Raw genomic sequence first — 21,217 nt, 5'->3', positions numbered from 1 at the left:
TCTTCTTTTTCTTTTTTTTTTTTTTTTTTTTTTTTTCTTTTTCTGATTTGGATTTTGTTTGTGGGTATTGTTAAAGAGACGAAAGATTTGGGTTTTGGACCTTTTGGTTAAGAAAGGATGATTCAGTCGTTGATGGTATCAGCTATACAGGTAGCAGAGCTATCAGTTAGCTCCGTTGTTCATATGGTTTATGGGCTTTACATATTCAGCTCCGCTGTCGCCGGTGATCTCACTCAGACGTTGACTGAGTCAATCTTCAAACCCAAAGCCACCGTTGAAGTCAAACGAATTGACCAAGAGAAGACGACAGACGTCAATGCTTTGCCTCCTATTGTTTTGGTTCATGGGATTTTTGGATTTGGGAAAGGAGTAAGTTTGAAATATTCTTGTCCTTCTACACACATTGATTTTTTTGTTTTTGGGTTTGTTAATTTGATTTGTCATTGCAGAGATTAGGTGGTTTATCATACTTTGCTGGAGCAGAGAAGAAGGATGAGAGAGTGTTGGTGCCTGATTTGGGATCTTTGACTAGTGTACATGATAGGTGAAAGAGAAAGTTCCAATCTTTGTTTGGTGGATTTTTGTTATGAGATTTTAGTCTCAGGGTGATTTTTTCTGATGAAGGATGTGTTTGGTGTTTTTGTAGGGCAAGAGAACTGTTTTATTATCTGAAAGGTGGATTAGTTGATTATGGAGAAGATCACAGTAGAGCTTGTGGGCACTCTCAATTTGGTCGTTTTTATGAAAAAGGTTTTGACTTTTATGTGTTCTCTTTGTTTGATTGTTGAGTAAACTTAAAGATTCACTCTTTAGCTGCTGAACTGTTGATTTTACTTTAGGGGAATACCAAGAATGGGATGAAGATCATCCTATTCACTTTGTTGGCCACTCTGCTGGTGCTCAAGTTGTTCGTGTGTTGCAGCAAATGCTTGCTGACAAGGTAGATTGTGTATAGACTTTATCAATTGATTGAGCAGGATTTGGTTGTGTTGTTGAACTTCTTTGCTTGTGTTCTGTTGGTTTCAGATGTTTGAGGGTTATGAGAACACGAATGAGAATTGGGTGTTGAGTTTAACATCGTTGTCAGGAGCGTTAAACGGGACTACTCGAACCTATATTGATGGAATACAGTGAGTTTTCTCTTCCTTCTCTTGACCTCTTAGCTAAATTTCTAACGATTTGTAATCCAAAATGTGTATATAATTGTGTTAGGCCGGAGGATGGGAAGTCCCTGAAACCTATATCACTGCTTCAGATATGCAAACTTGGAGTCATAATGTATGACTGGATCGACATTCCTTGGCTCAAATCCTATTACAACTTCGGGTTCGACCATTTCAACATGTCGAGAAAGAAGACAGGTCTACGCGGCCTAGTTGATCTTCTTCTTGGCAATGCTGGTCCTTTTGCATCATCTGCAGATTGGATCTTGCCTGACCTCTCAATCCAAGGATCGATGAAGCTCAATGCTCGTCTGCAGACTTTCCCAAACACGTTCTACTTCAGCTACGCGACTAAACGTACTAGAAAATCTCTTGGAGTAATGACTGTTCCATCAGGTGTGATGGGAATACATCCTCTGCTTTTCATCCGCGTGTGGCAGATGAGCCAGTGGCGATTTCCTCGTGACATTCCTCTGCCTTATAAAGGATACATGTAAATTTCCTTGAACTTTGTATCAGTATCACCAGCTAAGCTATATACAAAACCTCTGATTAAAATTTGGTATTGCAGAGATGAAGATTGGCAGGACAACGATGGAGCACTGAACACAATATCCATGACTCACCCACGGATTCCAGTTGAACATTCTAGTCTCATTCTTAGTAGTGACTCAGACTCTCTCCCGCTACAACCGGGCATTTGGTTAGTCCTCTTCTGTTGTAATTATTACATTTGACCTGGATTACAGTTTTTTTTGGAGATTCAGAGAAAGATAAATAAATAGGCTTACCCGGTTTTCTTGAATGTTTCAGGTACTACAAGATCGTGGAGGCAGATCATGTTATGTTCATTATAAACCGAGAGCGAGCAGGTGTGGAGTTCGATTTGATCTACGACAGTATCTTTGAGCGGTGCAGGAAACATGTATTCAGGAAGGTTCAACAGACATTGCCTAACGAAGCTCAACACCAGTCAAGGGGAGACCAAGAAGATTAGAGAGACCAAAAATGTGATCAACAAATGTATAGCTTTGTCTGTTACAACAAGAATTTCCAAAGCTCAAGATTGATGTCATGGGCTTTAGATATGGGTTTCCTTTAGTTTGAGTCCTAACTCTGACCAGCGTCTTAAGATCCAAACCGAAAAATTGTTGGATTAGGATTTGTAATTGACAGACAGTGTTCACTATCTATGATGACATCTCATTCGAAGATAAAAGAAAAGTTTAGGATATTGGATTTGTCAGATCAAAGTCTTGTTTTCCGTATTGCTGCGCTTTAGTATTGGTCGGTCCAAGTCGGAGTCTCGTAGATGTTCAATAGGGTTGCCTCTTATTAATTATGTGTGGTGGTGATAGTGTCCAAGTTTGTTTTTCGTTCGTCGCATCTCACATGTAAAGCTAGCCTAGTTTTGACGTTTAACTACTCGTTTGACACGCAGTACAGGAGTGCTTGTAAAGTGAGTGACGTTTAAAACTCCTAATAATCTATTATACAATCTCTTTGCACATTAATATATTAAAAGGATGTATTGCACTTGATATTTTAGAAGATTTGAGGGCTATTTTTAAAATTCACTATTATTCAATTGGTGATTTTAAAAAATCATCTGAACGTTATTGAATATGAAATTTATACAAAATCATCTAAAATCATTTACAATCTCTTGTTATTCAATCAATCATTTATAAATCTCATTTCAAATGTTACTTAAAAAATATGACTTACAAATCACATCTGGATTTGTGCATGCTCTTCTACATCTCATGGATTTCTCATTTCAGAATTTCTACAATTAGGTGAATCCTTTTTGGGTAATAGTTTTGTTCCCCCTATCTTTCAGTTCAATATTGCCAAAAAAGAAAGCAATACACACACTACAAAAACATAGGTTAAGTAAGAACACACGCAAATCATAAGAACGAGTAGAGAATAAATAGAGAAAGAAAAAATAGCCAACCACCATTGTATTCAAGTCTCCTACAACTGAAAGCTTTAGAAGCCATTATCTAATTCCAACTATCTATTTAGAAAACCACATTCACAAAATCCGACCACCTTCCCCATCACACTTAAGCACGCTCTCCTCTAATCATGCGTGTAAGTTAAATGTCTTTTAGCATTATGGTGACAAGCTTGGCATGAATGGGGCAAAGGTTAGTGTCCTCAAAGAGACCAACAAAGTATGCTTCTACAGCCTCCTGAAGTGCAATCACAGCATGAATCTGGAAATGCAGATCAGTCTTGAAATCCTGGGCAATCTCACGAACAAGCCTCTGGAAAGGGAGATTCCTGATCAGCAACTCAATACTCTCTTCTGGTACTTACGGATTTCACGAGGAGCAATAGACATGGATCATTATATGAGGTGCAACTTTCTTGTCTTTACCAACAAATGTGATTTTGCTTTCTCTTTTTTTTTTTAACCATATAAATATCCTAAAAATCACTTAAAATTCAATTTCACCAAATCTCAAATCTCACCCAATACTAAGATCCTAAATTTAATAACCAAATCTTCTAACATTACACTAAAATCTCTCAAATTTTAAAAATATTAAAATGTCAACAAATCTCCTAACATATCAAGTTCAATACACCCCCCCCCCTAAGTATCCATAGATTCATTTTTAATTTCTTTATTTTATTTTAAAAATAATGTTACTGTATATCACTATAAACATTGTAAAAGCATTGCTTTTATGATCCAAATTCCAAACTACAAAGATGTGGTAATCTTATTTTTCTATGTATATAGTAATAGTAGTAGTTATAATTTTAATGATATACTATTTACTATTTTTTGAATAGGGTGAAAATTTTATGTTACATTTACATGTCTTATAATTAATAAGTGAAATCTAATGTTAAATATTAAATTTAATGTTATATCTTTTTAGCAACAATTTATTTTCACTATAATTTATTTTTTATGTGATCCAATGACGATACAAACTAATAAAAAATGACAGCGTGAATATCAACGACGGCGCTAACAAATAAAAAAATGACGGCATAAAATCTCTTTAAATATGGATTAATTAATGTAATAATTTATGTGATAGAATGGCGGCTCTAATATATTTTGAGGTATGTTTTTAATATGGTTTAATTTAAAAATTTCATGTGATTCAATGATGGTGCTTATATATTATGATTTTATATTAAAAAATTGAGTAATGATTTTTTTTTTATCATTTATAATTCAAATAATTGAATGATAATTAATTTTGTTGTAGTACTTCATATATAGCTAAACATATTACCGGGTAGATATATAAATTTATCTAAATACAAAAAATATTTTAAATTACAATGGTTTCGTCAAATAGAAGAATATATATAATTAAATACGAGATGTTTAAACTTTAGAATTATTAATGCTAAATTCTAAATTTGAATTTTATATTTTGATAAATTATGACAATCCACATTTACATATAAACTACACAATTTTATCGAGTTTGTATTCTGCAAAAACTTCCTTGCATATTAATTCAATTACACAGTTCTACATATCTTAAATACATAAAATATCTTAACTAATTTGTTCCAAATTCACTGTAAGAACAAAACTATAAAGAGAAGTGAAAAGTAAAGGATATAACTAAACACGTGGGAACATAATGCTGGAGTAACCTGTGTTCTTATCTTTTACGTGAAATGTAGATGACTTCGAAATTCTATTACATGGTAATTAAGTAAAAAGTATCTAGATAATATTCTATAGACTCTTCCTTGCCTAAATTGGTTTATTTGTCTAAATTATGATAGATTCTTTATGACATTTGGCGCAGTTAGGAGCATGAACATGATTATGAGATTACATATTGATCCCCAAAAGTGTTGACCACAAAAATTGGAGCATTTGTTTCTATAGCTGTCACAAAGTGCAATACAAATTTACTTTCTCTTCCATTTCTTGGAGTTGGCTGTACCATTTCTTATAAATAGGCTTCATACGATTTCCAATCATTAACATTCTTATACATTGTTACATTAGCCAGCAACAGAGTAAACAAGGACATGGAAAAGATGAATGGGTTTGAAAGCTCGAAGAAATCAGACAGTGATTCCAACAAGGACAAGTGCTTGTCAGATGACGTCATCATCAACCTTGATCAGTATGTGTTTATATTTCTCTACCAACAACTCACTTTTGTTGCATAATAAATAATTTCCTCAGAATCAATTCTTTGTTAGTTTTGTTTTTAACTTTTTAACAGAGAATCATAGATGAAGTGTTTCTTTAATTTGTATTTCAGACTCACTAGACAATTTATACATAAACTGTTTTGTTTAATTTGTATTTGTTGTAAGACTTTTATGATCGACAAATACATTTTGATGAAAACGCTAAACGTTGCGATTTCATACTTGAAAAACAATACTCTATAATCTATAATATTTTATAAAATCTAATTACATGTCAAAGCAAAACCTCTTGACGTAGAGATTCATGATGGAATTTTTTTTTTGTTTTAAAGAAATTAATTTGCTTGTGTCCATTTTTTACAGAGGAGATCCGACGGCGTTCCAAGAATATTGGATGAAGATGACGGACAGGTTTACGGTAGTGATACCAGGATGGGATCTGATGAGTTACTTCAGCGATACGAAGAATGTGTGTTGGTTCCTAGAGCCAGAGCTTGAGAAGGCGATCAAGGCGTTGCATGGTACAATAGGTAATGCAGCTACCGAGGAACGCTACATCGTGGTGGGGACTGGCTCGTCACAGCTTTGTCAGGCCGCTTTGTTTGCACTTTCGTCGCTCTCTGAGGTCACACCTGTCAGCATCGTTGCAGCGGTTCCTTATTACTCCGTAAGCCCTCACTCACTGATCCTATAGTCCCATAACCATGCATCAAGTTGATTTGGTGTACATATTTAAGATATTCACAAATCACAAAGTATTATTATTTTTTGGGTTGTGAAGTAAGACATGATTCTTGAGCATATCACATAGTCACATACATCGTCCCAAAGAAACCAAAATAATTATTTACGTTCAATTTTGTTTGTTTTTATGTTTTATTATAGACATACGTGGAGGAGGCATCGTATCTTGATTCGAAGCTATACAAATGGGAAGGAGACGCAAGGACGTTCGACAAAAAGGGACCGTACATAGAGATGGTGACCTCACCGAACAACCCTGATGGGACTATGAGAGAGCCGGTGGTGAACCGTAGGGAGGGTGGGAAAGTGATCCATGACTTCGCGTATTACTGGCCACACTACACTCCGATCACTCGTCGTCAAGACCACGACCTTATGCTCTTCACCTTCTCTAAGATCACCGGCCACGCTGGGTCACGTATTGGGTGAGACTAACTAACCCACTTTATAACAACAATATAGTTGAGAAACTACCTATTTTAACTACCTCTTTTGTGTGTGTGTGTGTGTGTGTGTGTATTTGTATATATTTGAAAGAAACTAAAAACTTACACAACTACTGCCTTGTTTGTTTCGTAGTCGACAATTAAATCATGTTCGTTTTAAATTCTTGTCAAGATTAATTTGTTATAGGATTAATGAATATATATGTTTTTGTTTTGGGAGTGAAGGTGGGCGTTGGTGAAGGATATAGAAGTGGCTAAGAAGATGGTGCAATACTTAACAGTAAACTCCATTGGTGTGTCGAAGGAGTCACAAACTCGAGCCACCACAATTCTCAACGAACTGACCAAAACCTGTCAGCCACAGTCGGAGAGCTTCTTTGAGTATGGATACGAAAAGATGAAGTCACGGTGGGAGAGGCTACGTGAGGTCGTCGAGTCCAGTGACGTATTCACTCTCCCTAATTACCCTCAAGCCTTCTGCAACTTCTTTGGCAAAACCATCTCCACTTCTCCTGGTACGTACTCAAAACGACGTACAAACCCTTTTTTTATGCTTTGATTTTGCAACGGTCGGTTAGTTAATGACTTGGGTTGTTAATGCAGCGTTTGCGTGGTTGGGGTTAAAAGAGGAAAGAGATCTGGGAAGTCTCTTGAAGGAAAAGAAGGTTTTGGCGAGAGGAGGGGACCGATGTGGCTGTGACAAGAAGTACGTCCGTGTCAACATGCTTAGCCGCGACGACGACTATGACGGCTTTCTCCACAGACTTGCCACCATCAAGGATCTCAAATGCATCGTGCCTTAGTTTTTTTTTTTTTTTTGATATTTTGGTTTTGTATTTTAAAAAATAAAATTATAGTAATGTTGGATACTATATTTTAATTTATCTTATAATAATTAAGAATTCAATGTTCTAATCGTTAATTATAAAACAAGAAGGATTTAAGTTAGATTCTGCATTTTTTTTCCTTATCCACAACTAGGTATCACCACGGTTACGGTTATAACGGTTACGATTTATTAACCACCAGTTATGGTTAGAGATTTGTTTTAACTTTAACGGTAACCGTTTAATAAATAGTTAAACGGTTACGGTTAAATATGGTTCCGGTTGAACTGATTATGGTTACGGTTATTTAATAATATATATAATACGATTGATATTATTTGATGATATAATATAATTGATATTATTTATTTATAATTAATATGTTTTTAGTGTACTCATATTTCTACATATCATATGATTCATATTAAAAAAGTAATTATTAGAAAGTTTTATTATGTTTTTAAAACGGTTACAGTTAACAAATTACGGTTTAACTATGTGGTTAACCAACGGTTTTGATACGGTTTAATTAACAGTTATGATTGATATAATTTAACCATATATTTACGGTTAACAGTTACAGTTTTTAACTATTTTATACGGTTACGGTTTGATTATTGTTTGGATACGATCCAATTACGGTCTGAAATATGGTTCTGGTTTAATTTTGGTCATGCCTATCTACAACCATAATAACAGGATCTTAATTCTTAAGGGATGTTCGTGGAACTAGAGGTAGTATCATAATAAAATGAAACTTTTATGTGAAAGAAATTTGTTGTAACATCTAATACTATTAAGGTGGATTACTCATAAGTTTTTTTTTGTGTGCAAGCTAGTATTTACATTCAAATGTTACTGTTATTAATACCTTTTGTTAATTTCTGATTAAAGGAATAATTGTAACTTGTTTCGGCTAATTACTTTAAATTTTGACAATAGAATTCATTTTACATAATTGATTCGAAGATTTTTAAATATGTAGAAGCGAATTAGGTGAATTAAAAATTGTTCTTTTTTTGTAGCTAGTTGTTATGATTGTAATAATGAAATAAATGTGCTAAATTATCTCTACACAACCAAAATCTATATATTTACAAATAATTCAATATAAATGAAGATACTTATTTATGATTCTTATTAATACATATATATATATATATATATTCATATTGAATTATTTGTTTAGAATATAATTTGGATCCTATTAATCTATTATGATTGTTTAAAATATATATCACATCACCTAAACTCAATATGCATATTGGAAGATTTAAATATATCATATTGAGTACCAATTTCAAACTTTGAAAACATTAGAATGCTTTGTATTTGAAAATAAATATTTATTTACTGATAACATATACTTTTAATAAATCTTTATTTAATGCTAGTAATAACTAAAATTATATTTTGGATCATAATTAAATTTATATGTTTGCATACATATGTATATTGAGTTTAGGTGATGTGATATTTTTAAACAATCATAATAGGATCCAAATTTTATTTTAAATAAATAATTCAATATGAATATGAATATATGTGTATATTTAAAAAATCATAATATATATCTTCATTTATATTGAGTTTAGGTGATGTGATATACATACATATGTATGCAATCATATAAATTTAATTTTGATCCAAAACATAATTTTTAGTTTTAACTAGCATTAAATAAATATTTATTAAAAGTATATCTTATCAGTAAATAAAGATTTATTTTCAAATAAAAAGAATTCTAATTTTTTCAAAGTTTGAAATTGGTACTCAATATGTTCACTTTTTAATATTGACCAAATCTTCCAGTAGTAGATAATATATTATTCAGAACCTATTTTGCCACATTATAGTCTATTTGAAATCAACATAACCAATGTTGCTGTGAATTTTGCCATATTTTGAACCTATTTTTTTTTTGTCACTAATCATCTCGAATTGAAAGAATTCATAGAAATGTGGTGAGGCATAGAAATGTATATTGTAATGCATTTTTATTGGTTATTGATGAAAAATAATGATTGTTATTGATTTACAGTTACAAAATACTAGTATTAATCACAAAAGAAGTAAATTAATCAACTCTTATATTGATTCAGGTTAAACTGACTTAATCATGTAAAACAATGAATTCTCATGAAGTGTTGAATCAACTTTTGAACACAAACTTGAGCCTTTTGGAGAGTACGAGGAGTCATGAGGCCAAAGAGATTTGCGTAAAACACAAACCGTAGCGTGTTAAGGAGGCCGAAACAAAAACTAATGACACATGGGTCGACCCTATTGGTCGTGTCCCAAATACATAAGAACAGTCCACATAACATGACAAAATTTTACAATCTTTTTCGTTTGGAATCTCCACCACATCTACGTATCCTCTTCCATTTTTCAATCTTCTTTTTTTTCCTTTCCTCAAAGAACGGTCTTATTAGTATAAAAACGAGACACGACGAATAGATATCGTGAACTGACTTTTGTCTGAGAAATCGTCTTCGTTTATTTTCAGTGGCTATGCTGCTTCCTTTGTTGTGAAGCCACATGATTGGGTTGAGGAATGATCCAAATTCATGTCAGACACACAATTGTAATCTGCTTCACAAATATTATTATTTTTTAAAAATCACACTAATATTTTAACTCTCCCCCACTATCTTCTTTTGCCTTGGCTCTGGAACATAACGCGACTCTCCAGATAGGCTTTTTGAGGGTCACTGGTCACAGCATTGAGTTTGAAGGTTTGTGATTTGGTTTTTCTTTCTTCCTAGATCGATCCTTAATCAAATTCTTCTTCTTTTGAATGATTCTGATTAACCCTTTTGAAAAGGCGTCGCCTTTTTTCCTTTAGGATTACGAATTTGTTATGGAGAATGAGTTTGAGATTTTGTGTGTTTTGGGGTTCATTGAAACCCATAAATTAAGGATTTTTAGCTGTTGTTTTAGTTATGATCTTGATTATTTCATCTAATCTTAGATTAACTCTGTCTAACACACAAGTTTCTATTAATTCCAATTGTAGAGGAGGGTGTTTGATAAGGTATTGAAGTTGAGCTAGTGTTTGCTTTAGAGTGAAATTAAAATGGCTCTCAAGGCATTAGACTACGATTCTCTCAATGAAAATGTCAAGAAGTGTCAGTATGCTGTCAGAGGTGAACTCTATCTCCGAGCTTCTGAGCTTCAGAAAGAGGGCAAAAAGGTAAACACTTTTGACTTATCTTGTGCCTTTACTCTCAAATAGTGTCATCAAGCTTATGAAAACTTAACAAGGAGCCTTAGATAGACATGTGGTTCTTTGTTTGGTTTTGGACTTTGATATGCATTTGCAATTATGATGTTAGCACTTTATTTGTCTATAGTTTATTGGCAGTTTCTAACTTGGGCTACATAACAGATTATTTTTACAAACGTTGGGAACCCTCATGCTTTAGGACAGAAGCCTTTGACATTTCCTCGCCAGGTATGTGTATAGACAATTCTTTAGACAGTCAGTCAGACTCCAATCTAGGTTGCGCCTCAACAGTAAAAAGAAACAACCAAATTGCAGGTGGTTGCGCTTTGTCAAGCTCCTTTTTTACTAGAGGACCCAAATGTTGGAATGGTATTTCCAGCTGATGCTATTGCAAGAGCTAAACATTATCTTTCATTGACTTCAGGCGGTTTAGGTATGACCTTATGAGGCCACCTATGATTTGTAGACTTCGAGAATCAGAAAAAATAGTTATACTGTCCTCCTTTCTGTTTCATTAGGTGCTTACAGTGACTCAAGAGGGCTTCCAGGTGTTAGGAAAGAGGTTGCTGAGTTCATTCAACGGCGTGATGGCTATCCAAGGTGATTGCTTTCATTTCGGTTTTTCATGCAACTATGAAATATATTTCGTTGTAGAAACCAAACACCAGCTTAGGCCTTCTGCTTCTTTTATTTTCAGTGACCCAGAACTCATATTTCTCACTGATGGAGCTAGCAAAGGTGTGATGCAAATCTTGAATTGTGTTATACGCGGTGATGGAGACGGGGTAATGCTCTGTCCCAGGAGGTCTTTCTGCTATGATGTACCCCTGACATTTTCATTTATAAGTTTTTTTCCTTTTCGTTTGGTAGATTCTAGTTCCGGTTCCACAGTATCCACTCTACTCAGCTACCATATCACTGTTAGGTGGTACTCTTGTTCCTTACTATCTTGATGAGTCTGAAAACTGGGGACTTGATGTTAACAACCTTAGACAATCTGTTGCTCAGGCTCGTTCTCAGGGGATATCAGTAAGTACTCTTCTTCTTTCTACTCTTGCAATCATAGATGATGCAGTTAGCGTAGATGCATATGTCTTTCTTTCTCCAGTTACAGATTCTCTTGAATGGGTATACAGGTAAGGGCAATGGTGATCATTAACCCTGGGAACCCAACTGGTCAGTGTCTAAGTGAAGCTAACTTAAGAGAGATATTGAAGTTCTGTTATAACGAGAAATTAGTTCTTTTGGGAGACGAAGTTTATCAGCAGAACATATACCAGGATGAGCGTCCCTTTATCAGTTCCAAGAAGGTTAGCTTCTATCTTCTCTTTCATGTTTATAAAACTTGTGCCTGATTTGTGATCCTCCTTTTAACTTGATCATTCATTGAAAAAAATACATAGGTTTTGATGGATATGGGTTCACCATTCAGCAAGGAAGTTCAGCTTGTATCCTTCCACACCGTCTCTAAAGGATATTGGGGAGAATGTGGACAGCGAGGTGGATACTTTGAGATGACCAATATCCCTCCCAGGGTTTGTCTTAACGCTCTGTTTAAACCTTTGTGTAGTTTAGTTATGTTATGTGCTATCAATGTGTCAAACATAATACATATTATAATTTCTGATTTTTTGCAGGTTGTTGAGGAGATATACAAGGTTGCATCTATTGCCCTCAGCCCCAATGTGTCTGCGCAGATCTTTGTAAGTGAAAGGTCTTTATTGAATGTGGATTTGAGTTTGTAGAAATCATCAGTATGTTCTGAGAGTGATATGACATGTGCAGATGGGTTTGATGGTTAGTCCTCCAAAGCCTGGAGACATTTCATATGACCAGTTCGCTCGTGAAAGGTATATACATAAGTTTCAACACTCATGATCGATGATCATAATCCTCGGATTGAATCAATAATCCCTCTTTTGCTTTATTCTCTAGCAAGGGGATTCTTGAATCATTGAGAAGAAGAGCAAAGATCATGACTGATGGATTCAACAGCTGCAAAAACGTTGCCTGCAATTTCACAGAAGGTAGAAAAGAAACAAAGCATTAGAAAAACCGTTCAGTTTAGAAATTTTGATATGGTTCTTGACGATTCTTGTGTAAAACGTTAGGTGCAATGTATTCGTTTCCTCAAATACGGTTACCAGCAGGAGCTCTCCAAGCTGCAAAACAAGCCGGAAAAGTACCAGACGTTTTCTACTGTCTCAAGCTTTTAGAAGCCACAGGAATCTCCACAGTCCCTGGCTCTGGATTTGGACAGAAAGAAGGGTAAATAAAGAAATCTCCCAAATACGATTTCGTTTCTTGCTCTTTTGATCTCTTCTTGTAAACTCATTCCCCTTTGTGGAACTTGACAGTGTGTTCCATCTGAGGACAACAATCCTACCAGCAGAAGAAGAGATGCCAGAGATCATGGATAGTTTCAAGAAGTTCAATGACGAGTTCATGACTCAGTATGATAATAACGTTGGTTATTCCAGAATGTGATTACTTCTTCCTTCTGAACATCTATTTGTGTTCTGCTATACTTCTTAAAAGCTAAAATCTCTGTAGTACTACTCTTTCTACTTGTCATTTTCTCTAAACTCTCTCTCTCTCTCTTTGTCTCTCTATTTCTATTTTTCAGTTGGAATCGATTTAAGATCTTTATCTCACCGGAATGAAAAAGTTTAGACATTTGCCTTTTTTTTTGTTTGTATGTGGTAATGTGAAATTTGTAAATTATGCAATGGAAACTTTGTTTTTCTATAATGAAATAATGTGATAAAGTCGTATAAAAAAGGAAACCTTATTAAGATCAAAGTCCAAAAGCGTATATATATTGTATTTGTCCTCTATTTTAATCTTTGCACCAGAGTTAGAAACTTTTGTTACTTCTCTCAGTTTTAGGTTTTCTATAGTTCGGTAAGCTATGAGTATTGCGGGTAATAAGAAGGGTAAAGAAGAGAATAGAGAAGGATCAGGTCTGGAGAAGAAGACAACAACACTTGGTAATGAAGAGCAAGTGATCAAAACTCTGTCTCCGGTGACGACGACGGTTGAGAAGCCGAAGGAAGAAGAAAAAGGAAAGCAAAGCGGAGAGACAGAAGAGGAAGAAGAAGAAGAGTGCACGACGCCTAAAGGAAAAGAGTTTAGGATTCCCCGGTTGCTAGAATGTCCGTCCGTTCCAAAACCTAAACGTCGGAAAGGCAGAGATCCTTCTTCTTCTCTGCGGGCATCAGCAATTACTTTTCAATAACAACAACATGCATGTTCCGTCCAAACTGTTGCATCATGGACATGCTCATACACTGATGTTATAATGCTTATGGATTTAGCCATTTAGGTATTGATTAATTAGGACATTATCTTTTCCCTTTTTATATTAAAACTAGAACGCCAGAGTTTGTCTTCTCGCGCGGGACCGTAATTTTTTAATGATTAATACAAATCGTTGAATATAATTATAATTATCCAATATGAATTTATATAGATGTCAAATTTATTTTATTAAGTGATATATAACTTATATGTTTCTTTTAATACTTTTTCACAATTAATTCTTTATTTATTTTCCAGTATACATTCGGCATCTCTTGCATCTATTCTATTTTTACATTCTATTATTTTACTTGTAATATATTGATTATGAAGACATATCATAACTATTTTTCACTTATAATAAAACTCATAATTGGATTAATTTTTATCCATAAACATCATATTATAAAATCAAATATTACATTTTATCTTAACTGTTTGACAAAAGAAAAATTATGTTCACATATATCATTTGTTTAGCATAGTCTACTATGGTCTATATATAGTGTTCTTTTATTTTGATTCTCTTAAATCTACAAACTCATAAGATTACTCTTACTTTTAAATATGTGTATTTATCCAAAAATAGATTTTTTTTTTTAATTTTAATAAAATTCTACAATTTACCACTACTATCTACCACTACTATCGTAATTACTCTAATTGTTTTTATCACAAATAGCTTTTTCAAATTCCTTATTAGTATTTTCACTATTTTTTTGGTATGTGTGATGTTCAGAATAAATTTTCTTTAATATATTTTATTTCAAGTAACCTTCTACATTTTTCTTAAATATCTACATTATTCTAACTTTTGAGCATTTGATTAATATTTTCTCCTTTTTTATATATCTTTGTTTATGTAATTTCTGTTCATATTTTACTTTGATATTTTTTTTCTTATATTTATTTTTCATTTTATTTTTGGTTTATATTTTAGTTTAAATTATTTAAAATGATAGTTTTTAATAAAAATAAAAATATTACACAAATAAGTGAAATAATTGATGCATTAAATTTAGCTTTTATGTTCTTTAATAATGTGAATTAATTTATGAAAATTAAAAATAAGAATCGATGAGGTAGAGGAATGAGAAGAGAGAAAAACCAACTATATATATATATATATTGTTTATTTAGCAACAAATCAACAACATATTTTTTTTCAGTCCGCTGCATGTTAATGAAATAACAAATTAAAGAATTATGTTGCAATTGCGTCACAAAATAAGTTGGAAATTAAGGATTAATTATTTGTCGTTAAAACATTAATTTTTTTTTGGTGATGATTTACGCATAAAATAAAACATAAAAGGATTTGAATAATTAAAACTAAAGCTATATTTAGACTTTGGTGAATAGTTATATCTACTCTTGGGATCATCCTCAACTCTTGTGCTCTTCTTATTTCCCTTTTTATACGTTTTTGCCACTCTACTTTTGAGTCTCTTCGGACAATTGATGATCCCTCAGCTCTTTGCTTATGCCGTCAACTTTGCAGGTAAATAATTTATAAAGCTAAAAATAATTTTGTTTTATTAAAAAGATTCAAAAATTAGATTCAATATTTATAAGTGAAACAAACAAAAATATTAAGAAACGTGAGAGAAATATAGTTAAAACAAAAGTAGTACAAATATATGATAAGAACTTGAAGGGTCAAAACACAAATTTGTAAGTTTTACGAGGTCAAAACATAAATTTTGTAATTTTCGGAGGATTAAAACATAAATATGTAATTTTTAGAAGGTCAAAACAGAAGAAATACAAAAGTATTATAAAACTTAAGGGCTATAATACAAATTTAAGAATTTTAGGGGGGGTCAACTGACCCCAAGATATATTCAACTAGTGTTAGTTAGGAGATATATTGTTCGATTATTATAGGCACAAAGCAAGGTGACTGCAATAGCGATTATAGCAGCAACCGTGCTGTTTCAACACACTCTCTTGAGTTGGTTGCTGATGCCGAAACTAGGTTGGTGAGTGGTTGGAGGAGGCGCTGTACTGAATGTCTCGTGGTGCGGTGGTGGTTAATAGATGGAGCTCTAATAGCTTATATCTATGGAGGTACTTGTGGCAGAGCCTGGTCAGGGCTCTCATGGAAGGCTTTCAAGAATCTCAGAGGCTTTGCAAGATTGCCTCTTGCCTCTGCAGTCATGGTTTGGTGAGATAAAAACTTTTTGGATCATCAGGTAGTAACTTGGTGTTATTGGTTTCAGCCTAGAGGTTTGGTATTTCATGGCGTTGATTCTGTTTGCACGATATACTTCAAGAACCCTCAAGTCTCGGTGGCTGCTCTTTCGATTTGGTGACCTGTATGACCCCATGAAGCTTGTGTTTTGGTTAAGAACGGAATTAGCTGTTTGGTTATAGCATGAACATACCGATCATGGTGGCTTTTGGCTTCAATGCGGCTGTGAGGTACACCACAAAGACTGAGAAAAAGCTTTATACCAAAAAAGGGCGAAATTCTTAATGAGATTGGCTATGATAAATTAACTTCTGTATCAGTCGGGGACTGTATTAAGAAACAACTATCCATCATTGTTCTCTAATGATGAAGAAGTGAGAGGACTCGTAAAACAGCTGACTCCATTGCTGGCTCTCATAATCAGTATCAACATCGTTCAGCCTGTTCAAACTGGTAGTTCTCTTACAACATTAGTAGCCTAAACTTGAATCAATTTTGAGGCCACTGTGAGACCAAGTTGATATTAGTATTGTATGGTACAAAAAGGTGTAGCTGTTGGAGCTGGATGGCAAGGCATAGTTGCAAATGTGAACATCGGGTGTTACTATTTATGTAGTATACCTATTGGTCTTGTGCTCGGTTACAAAATTGAATTTGGTGTAAAGGTAGAATGTTTTTAATCATAACAAAAACTCGCAAACACGATAACATTTGAAGCTGAGGTTGATGAACACGATTACAGGGGATATGAACAGGAATGCTAATGGGGACAGTTGTTAAGACTTGTGCTCTGCTTTTAATGATCTATAGACCCAAGAACAGAGAGGTAAGAAAAATGATATATCCATTTCAGGCTTCACTAGAAGAGGCTAGAAAAAGTTAATGGGGAGAGGAAACAGGTCAAGCTGAGAAACTGAAGAGATAAAATGTGATGAGAAGAAAGATTCTATTCAGATGGTGGGAACAATCAAAGGAAATGGTCACTGAACAAAGTCACAAGTAGTTAAGAACACTAGGTAACAGCCAAAATGAACTATCACCAAAACAAATCATAATGGATTCCTAGATCGACCAAGCTAAACTTTGTTATAAGAATCAAAACACACTTCCGTGACATTTGAGTTTAAGGTTTACACATATATACAAATCATCGTTCAAAACTAACAAACTAAACTTGCATTTCATGACATCTAATGCTACTAAAATTGCTAAAATGAACAAACTTGGGAAGTCTGAAATTACTCAATTCAACAATAATGCAAGAAAAAGACAGACTAATGCAAGACAATGATCTCAAGGACACAACACAATTGTAAATGCAGATCAACAAACCAAAAATGAGATGCAAAAAACAAAATTCCCAAATAACACAAGAGCAATTATATAATCCAATAACCATTGATTAAAAGATCTCTGAATTCCAACAATCCAACAAAGCAAAGTTCCCAAAAACTTGACAATAATAATAATTTTAAAAAAGAAGAGACTTTAAAATTTTAAAACCTAAGCAGTAAGGACAACGGCACCACCAGCTTCCTTAATCTTCTTCTCAGCAGTCTTAGAGATAAGCTTAGCCTTCACAACGAAAGGCTTGTTCTCTGGCAAATGACCTTTTCCCAAAACCTTAAAGAACCCATGCTGCGTCACATCGATCAACGGAACATTGTCTTTGCTCGACTTCGCCTTCACATCCTCGGGGACAAGCGACCAGAGCTTGTCGAGGTTCACGATAGGGCAAAAGAACTTGTTACGGAGCTTGNAGGCTTGTTCTCTGGCAAATGACCTTTTCCCAAAACCTTAAAGAACCCATGCTGCGTCACATCGATCAACGGAACATTGTCTTTGCTCGACTTCGCCTTCACATCCTCGGGGACAAGCGACCAGAGCTTGTCGAGGTTCACGATAGGGCAAAAGAACTTGTTACGGAGCTTGTGAAAGTACCTCATACCTACTTTGCCGAAGTAACCTGGATGGTACTTGTCGAGTAAGATACGGTGGTGATGCATACCTCCAGCGTTACCACGACCTCCTGGATGCTTGCGATGCTTTCCGATACGTCCATGACCGGCGCTGACGTGTCCTCTCTTCTTCCTGTTCTTCTTCAACGCCGTCGCCATTTCTGAAGTTTTTGAGATCTTTAGGGTTTTTTTTTTTTGTGAAATGTGAAGGAGAAGGGTTTTTATATAAAGAGATGCGGCTAGGGTTACAAAAGAAAGGGTTTTTTGTATTTTTGGGCCTTTAATAATTTGGGACTTGTTTTATAATCCGGTCCATAAGGCCCAATAGACTTTATCCCTAATATCAAAATTGAGTGTTCGTTCTCTCACTTCGAAATCGACGACAGTTGATCGCCGCCGTCCTTTTTACAGCTTCCTCTCTAATAAACCCTAAAATCGCCGCCGAAGCTTAAACCTTTTTACCAGAGTTTCAAGCTTTTCACCGGGAAAGATGCAGCACGATGAGGTTATATGGCAGGTCATTAGGCACAAGCACTGCAGTTACATGGCCAAGTATGTCTTCAAAATCGTCACTTTTTTACTTTTTTCATCTGATGTGTATCTCAATTTGTTGATGGGTTTTGTTTTGTTTTTGTAGAATCGAAACTGGAATCTTCTGTAGAAACCAATATAATGTAACGGGAATCTGTAATCGAAGCTCTTGTCCTCTTGCTAATAGCAGATACGCTACTATCAGAGACCATGATGGTAATTTTGTTTTCAATATCTGTATCAAATTGGATTCAAAGATTCAATCTTTGAGCTGTGATTTTGTGTGTTGGAATAGTTTAGTGTTGTGGTCTCTTATAATCTTTGTGTTGTTGTTGTTTTTCTGTTCAGGAGTGTTTTATTTATATATGAAGACTATTGAGAGAGCTCACATGCCAAAGAACTTGTGGGAGAGAATTAAGCTGCCTAGAAACTATGAACAGGCTCTTGAAATGATTGATAAACACTTGGTGAGCTTAAAAGATCTTACCTGCTTTCTCAGCACTTCCTTCTTCTTCTAGCTTTGTGTAAGACCTGGGGGTTTAATTCTCTTTTTTTTTTTTTTCTTGCGTGTGGCAGTTGTACTGGCCCAAGTTGTTGCAGCATAAGGTTAAACAAAGGCTGACTAAAATGACTCAGATGCGTATTCGTATGAGAAAACTTGCTCTGAAAACAAGGTCTTGTCCTCTTCTGGTTTTTTGTTTGTGGAGTTTGTGTATCTTGTTTGATTTACATGTGTCTAGTTCGCTTCTTGTTCTGATTAATTAGTTGGTGGTGTTGTTGTTTTCTAATGACAGGGAGGTCATAATCCCTACGCCTAGGAGGGATATAAAGAGGGAGCAGAGGAGAGAGGTCAAGGCTGAAAAAGCAGCTTTGTTGGATAAGGTCACGATTTGTTATTGTTTTTTTTTTTTTGGGTTTAGATTTTACTTGCTTCACTTTAGTTCTGAGGTTTTAATGATAGTGGTGGTTCTTTTTTTTTTACAGGCTATTGAAACCGAGTTGTTAACTCGTTTGAAGACAGGCATCTATAATGACATATACAATTACCCTGAATCTCTATTTAACAAAATTCTTGATGATGGAAAGAAAATTGTAAACGAGGTTGAAGAAGAAGACAAAGAGGTACTTTTGTATAAGCGCGCAAATTTGGTAGTAGTCCATCAAACCTAGATCCAACGTCTTCTTACTGATCTTCTTTTGTTAAATTATATATCTCAGGTTGGAGTGATTGAATATGTTGAAGGCGATGATGACGAACTCGAGGAGGAGATGGAAGATATGGAAGACTTTTCTGGTTTTCCATCTAAGGAGTCTTACCTTGAAGGTGATGATCATGATATTATTCATCTTCCTCCTGTTTCTTTACCTTTTCACTATTTTAACTCAAATATTGAAATCTTGAGAAACTATACAACCCTTGTATTAGGTTTAAATACATTTGAGTTGTTGGTGATCTCTTATAGAATTTTATCAGTCCATATATTCTTTATTAAAACTCTTTCTCTCTCTCTCTCTACAGACTCAGATGAAGAGGATGAAGATGATGCTGAGGAGCAAGTTGTGATTCATAAAAAGGGAAGAGCTTTAAAGAAGTCGGATGATAACGGAAAATCAAAGAAGAAATCAAGAGTAGTTGTCGAGGTGAGAATCCACAAACTTGGCTCTAATAATTCGCAAGCCTATACTTTTTGTCTCTGTTTTTCTTACATATGTGTGTGTGTGTCTTTCAAGGTTGAGGAAGAAGATGGAGGCACAAGGGCCCTAAAAAGCCTCAAACTCTGAGACAGATAAGTGAAAGTTTTTGATACTTTTTGATTAAAAGGGTAAAACTTTCTTCTTCAGTAGTTGTGAGAGGCCTTCGGTTTTGTTGTAGAATTTTTCTACTTTCATCTTGTAAAAGCTTTTAGTATGTTCGTCTGACATTGAAATTATGAAACCATTTATTTTCAAGTTACAAGATTTTGTTTTGATATTGTTTACTGAAAACGGGGAAACAAGAGGCCTTTGTATGAATGAATTTACAGTAAAACAAGTCAATTTTACAATTATACTACGTAGCCAATAGAAAAAAAATATAGATATAGATATATTTACAGCAAATTACTGACTTGATAGACGCATTATTATTCGATTACAAATTATGAAAATGGACATTTAACATATTTTAAACAGAGGAAAAATGGGAATTGATTAGACAAAAATAGAAAGAATCTATAGACAGTAATTATTATAAATACATGGGTTTTTACCACTGCATCAACACAAGCTTGAATAAGCCCTTGTGTGGAAGAAGAAGAATCATAGTTTATAACCGACGAAGATGGCAAGATCTTTCTCTGGTAAAGACGATTCAGCAGCTGTGGAGGTTCTTTCACAAGCTAAAGATGGCTACATTTTTGAACAAGTCGCCAAACTCAACTGCTCTGGCTTCTCCGACGACTCTGCTCTTCCCTCTAATCTCGAAACCCGTTCACGTCGTCGAAAGTCTCTTCCGGTTTCGTCTTCACCAAGGAAGCTTCTCTCTCACTCCAAGAGCATGACAAGTTACGAGGAGAAGAAGAATCGTGGAAACGTTTCCTCTGTTTCTTCTTTTTCCAACCTAGATAGAAACTCTTGTCCTTTCGATGCATCTGTTGAAGAAACCAAGTTTTTCTCGGGATGCAATTGCAA

At 34.5% G+C, this 21,217-nt stretch overlaps 5 protein-coding genes across 6 annotated transcripts; 4 read left to right on the top strand and 1 right to left on the bottom strand.

Moving 5' to 3' along the window:
* LOC104756700 (lipase-like) lies at positions 18–2,431 on the top strand. Its single transcript, XM_010479326.2, has 8 exons — positions 18–369; positions 450–544; positions 647–750; positions 840–940; positions 1,027–1,130; positions 1,213–1,656; positions 1,735–1,866; positions 1,977–2,431. The coding sequence occupies exons 1-8, from the start codon at positions 118–120 to the stop codon at positions 2,158–2,160; spliced, it is 1,416 nt and encodes a 471-aa protein (XP_010477628.1). The 5' UTR covers positions 18–117; the 3' UTR covers positions 2,161–2,431.
* On the top strand, positions 5,174–7,311 carry LOC104759380 (tryptophan aminotransferase-related protein 1-like). Its single transcript, XM_019238893.1, has 5 exons — positions 5,174–5,287; positions 5,682–5,985; positions 6,204–6,487; positions 6,734–7,023; positions 7,112–7,311. Exons 1-5 carry the CDS (start codon positions 5,190–5,192, stop codon positions 7,309–7,311), a joined length of 1,176 nt encoding a protein of 391 aa, XP_019094438.1. The 5' UTR covers positions 5,174–5,189.
* Positions 9,807–13,249, top strand: LOC104756699 (glutamate--glyoxylate aminotransferase 1). The gene is made up of 14 exons (XM_010479325.1): positions 9,807–10,073; positions 10,355–10,531; positions 10,727–10,792; positions 10,880–10,997; positions 11,083–11,164; positions 11,262–11,349; positions 11,435–11,593; positions 11,701–11,874; positions 11,968–12,099; positions 12,202–12,267; positions 12,350–12,414; positions 12,500–12,591; positions 12,676–12,832; positions 12,922–13,249. Exons 2-14 carry the CDS (start codon positions 10,415–10,417, stop codon positions 13,049–13,051), a joined length of 1,446 nt encoding a protein of 481 aa, XP_010477627.1. The 5' UTR covers positions 9,807–10,073; positions 10,355–10,414; the 3' UTR covers positions 13,052–13,249.
* LOC104756698 (60S ribosomal protein L27a-2-like) lies at positions 17,438–18,219 on the bottom strand. 2 transcript variants are annotated; one of them, XM_010479324.2, is made up of 2 exons: positions 17,855–18,219; positions 17,438–17,681 (listed from the first exon to the last, which is right to left on the bottom strand). In XM_010479324.2, the coding sequence occupies exons 1-2, from the start codon at positions 18,173–18,175 to the stop codon at positions 17,562–17,564; spliced, it is 441 nt and encodes a 146-aa protein (XP_010477626.1). In that variant the 5' UTR covers positions 18,176–18,219; the 3' UTR covers positions 17,438–17,561. The 2 variants fall into 2 exon arrangements, with proteins under 2 accessions (XP_010477626.1, XP_010477625.1); XM_010479323.2 differs by having other exon boundaries at positions 17,438–17,766; positions 17,940–18,219.
* Positions 18,376–20,560, top strand: LOC104756697 (protein MAK16 homolog A-like). The gene is made up of 9 exons (XM_010479322.2): positions 18,376–18,568; positions 18,654–18,763; positions 18,896–19,014; positions 19,124–19,221; positions 19,342–19,429; positions 19,532–19,669; positions 19,766–19,871; positions 20,067–20,188; positions 20,279–20,560. The coding sequence occupies exons 1-9, from the start codon at positions 18,507–18,509 to the stop codon at positions 20,327–20,329; spliced, it is 894 nt and encodes a 297-aa protein (XP_010477624.1). The 5' UTR covers positions 18,376–18,506; the 3' UTR covers positions 20,330–20,560.

The sequence above is a fragment of the Camelina sativa genome, chromosome 17 (assembly GCF_000633955.1).
Source record: "Camelina sativa cultivar DH55 chromosome 17, Cs, whole genome shotgun sequence".
Taxonomy (NCBI): Eukaryota; Viridiplantae; Streptophyta; class Magnoliopsida; order Brassicales; family Brassicaceae; genus Camelina; species Camelina sativa.
This window is presented reverse-complemented; position numbering and strand designations above follow the sequence as displayed.

Excerpts from the sequence above, each read along its gene's own strand:
- LOC104756697 (XM_010479322.2), top strand. The coding sequence starts at position 18,507 with ATGCAGCACGATGAGGTTATATGGCAGGTCATTAGGCACAAGCACTGC. Across the intron at positions 19,015-19,123 it reads AAATGATTGATAAACACTTG|TTGTACTGGCCCAAGTTGTT; the intron begins GTGAGCTTAAAA and ends TGCGTGTGGCAG. Across the intron at positions 19,222-19,341 it reads AAACTTGCTCTGAAAACAAG|GGAGGTCATAATCCCTACGC; the intron begins GTCTTGTCCTCT and ends TTCTAATGACAG.
- LOC104759380 (XM_019238893.1), top strand. The coding sequence starts at position 5,190 with ATGGAAAAGATGAATGGGTTTGAAAGCTCGAAGAAATCAGACAGTGAT. Across the intron at positions 5,288-5,681 it reads GTCATCATCAACCTTGATCA|AGGAGATCCGACGGCGTTCC; the intron begins GTATGTGTTTAT and ends CATTTTTTACAG. Across the intron at positions 7,024-7,111 it reads AACCATCTCCACTTCTCCTG|CGTTTGCGTGGTTGGGGTTA; the intron begins GTACGTACTCAA and ends TTGTTAATGCAG.
- LOC104756698 (XM_010479324.2), bottom strand. The coding sequence starts at position 18,175 with ATGGCGACGGCGTTGAAGAAGAACAGGAAGAAGAGAGGACACGTCAGC. Across the intron at positions 17,682-17,854 it reads CGCAGCATGGGTTCTTTAAG|GTTTTGGGAAAAGGTCATTT; the intron begins GTTTTGGGAAAA and ends GGGTTCTTTAAG.
- LOC104756699 (XM_010479325.1), top strand. The coding sequence starts at position 10,415 with ATGGCTCTCAAGGCATTAGACTACGATTCTCTCAATGAAAATGTCAAG. Across the intron at positions 10,532-10,726 it reads TTCAGAAAGAGGGCAAAAAG|ATTATTTTTACAAACGTTGG; the intron begins GTAAACACTTTT and ends GCTACATAACAG. Across the intron at positions 11,165-11,261 it reads CGGCGTGATGGCTATCCAAG|TGACCCAGAACTCATATTTC; the intron begins GTGATTGCTTTC and ends TTTTATTTTCAG.
- LOC104756700 (XM_010479326.2), top strand. The coding sequence starts at position 118 with ATGATTCAGTCGTTGATGGTATCAGCTATACAGGTAGCAGAGCTATCA. Across the intron at positions 370-449 it reads TTTTTGGATTTGGGAAAGGA|AGATTAGGTGGTTTATCATA; the intron begins GTAAGTTTGAAA and ends TTGTCATTGCAG. Across the intron at positions 1,131-1,212 it reads ACCTATATTGATGGAATACA|GCCGGAGGATGGGAAGTCCC; the intron begins GTGAGTTTTCTC and ends TAATTGTGTTAG.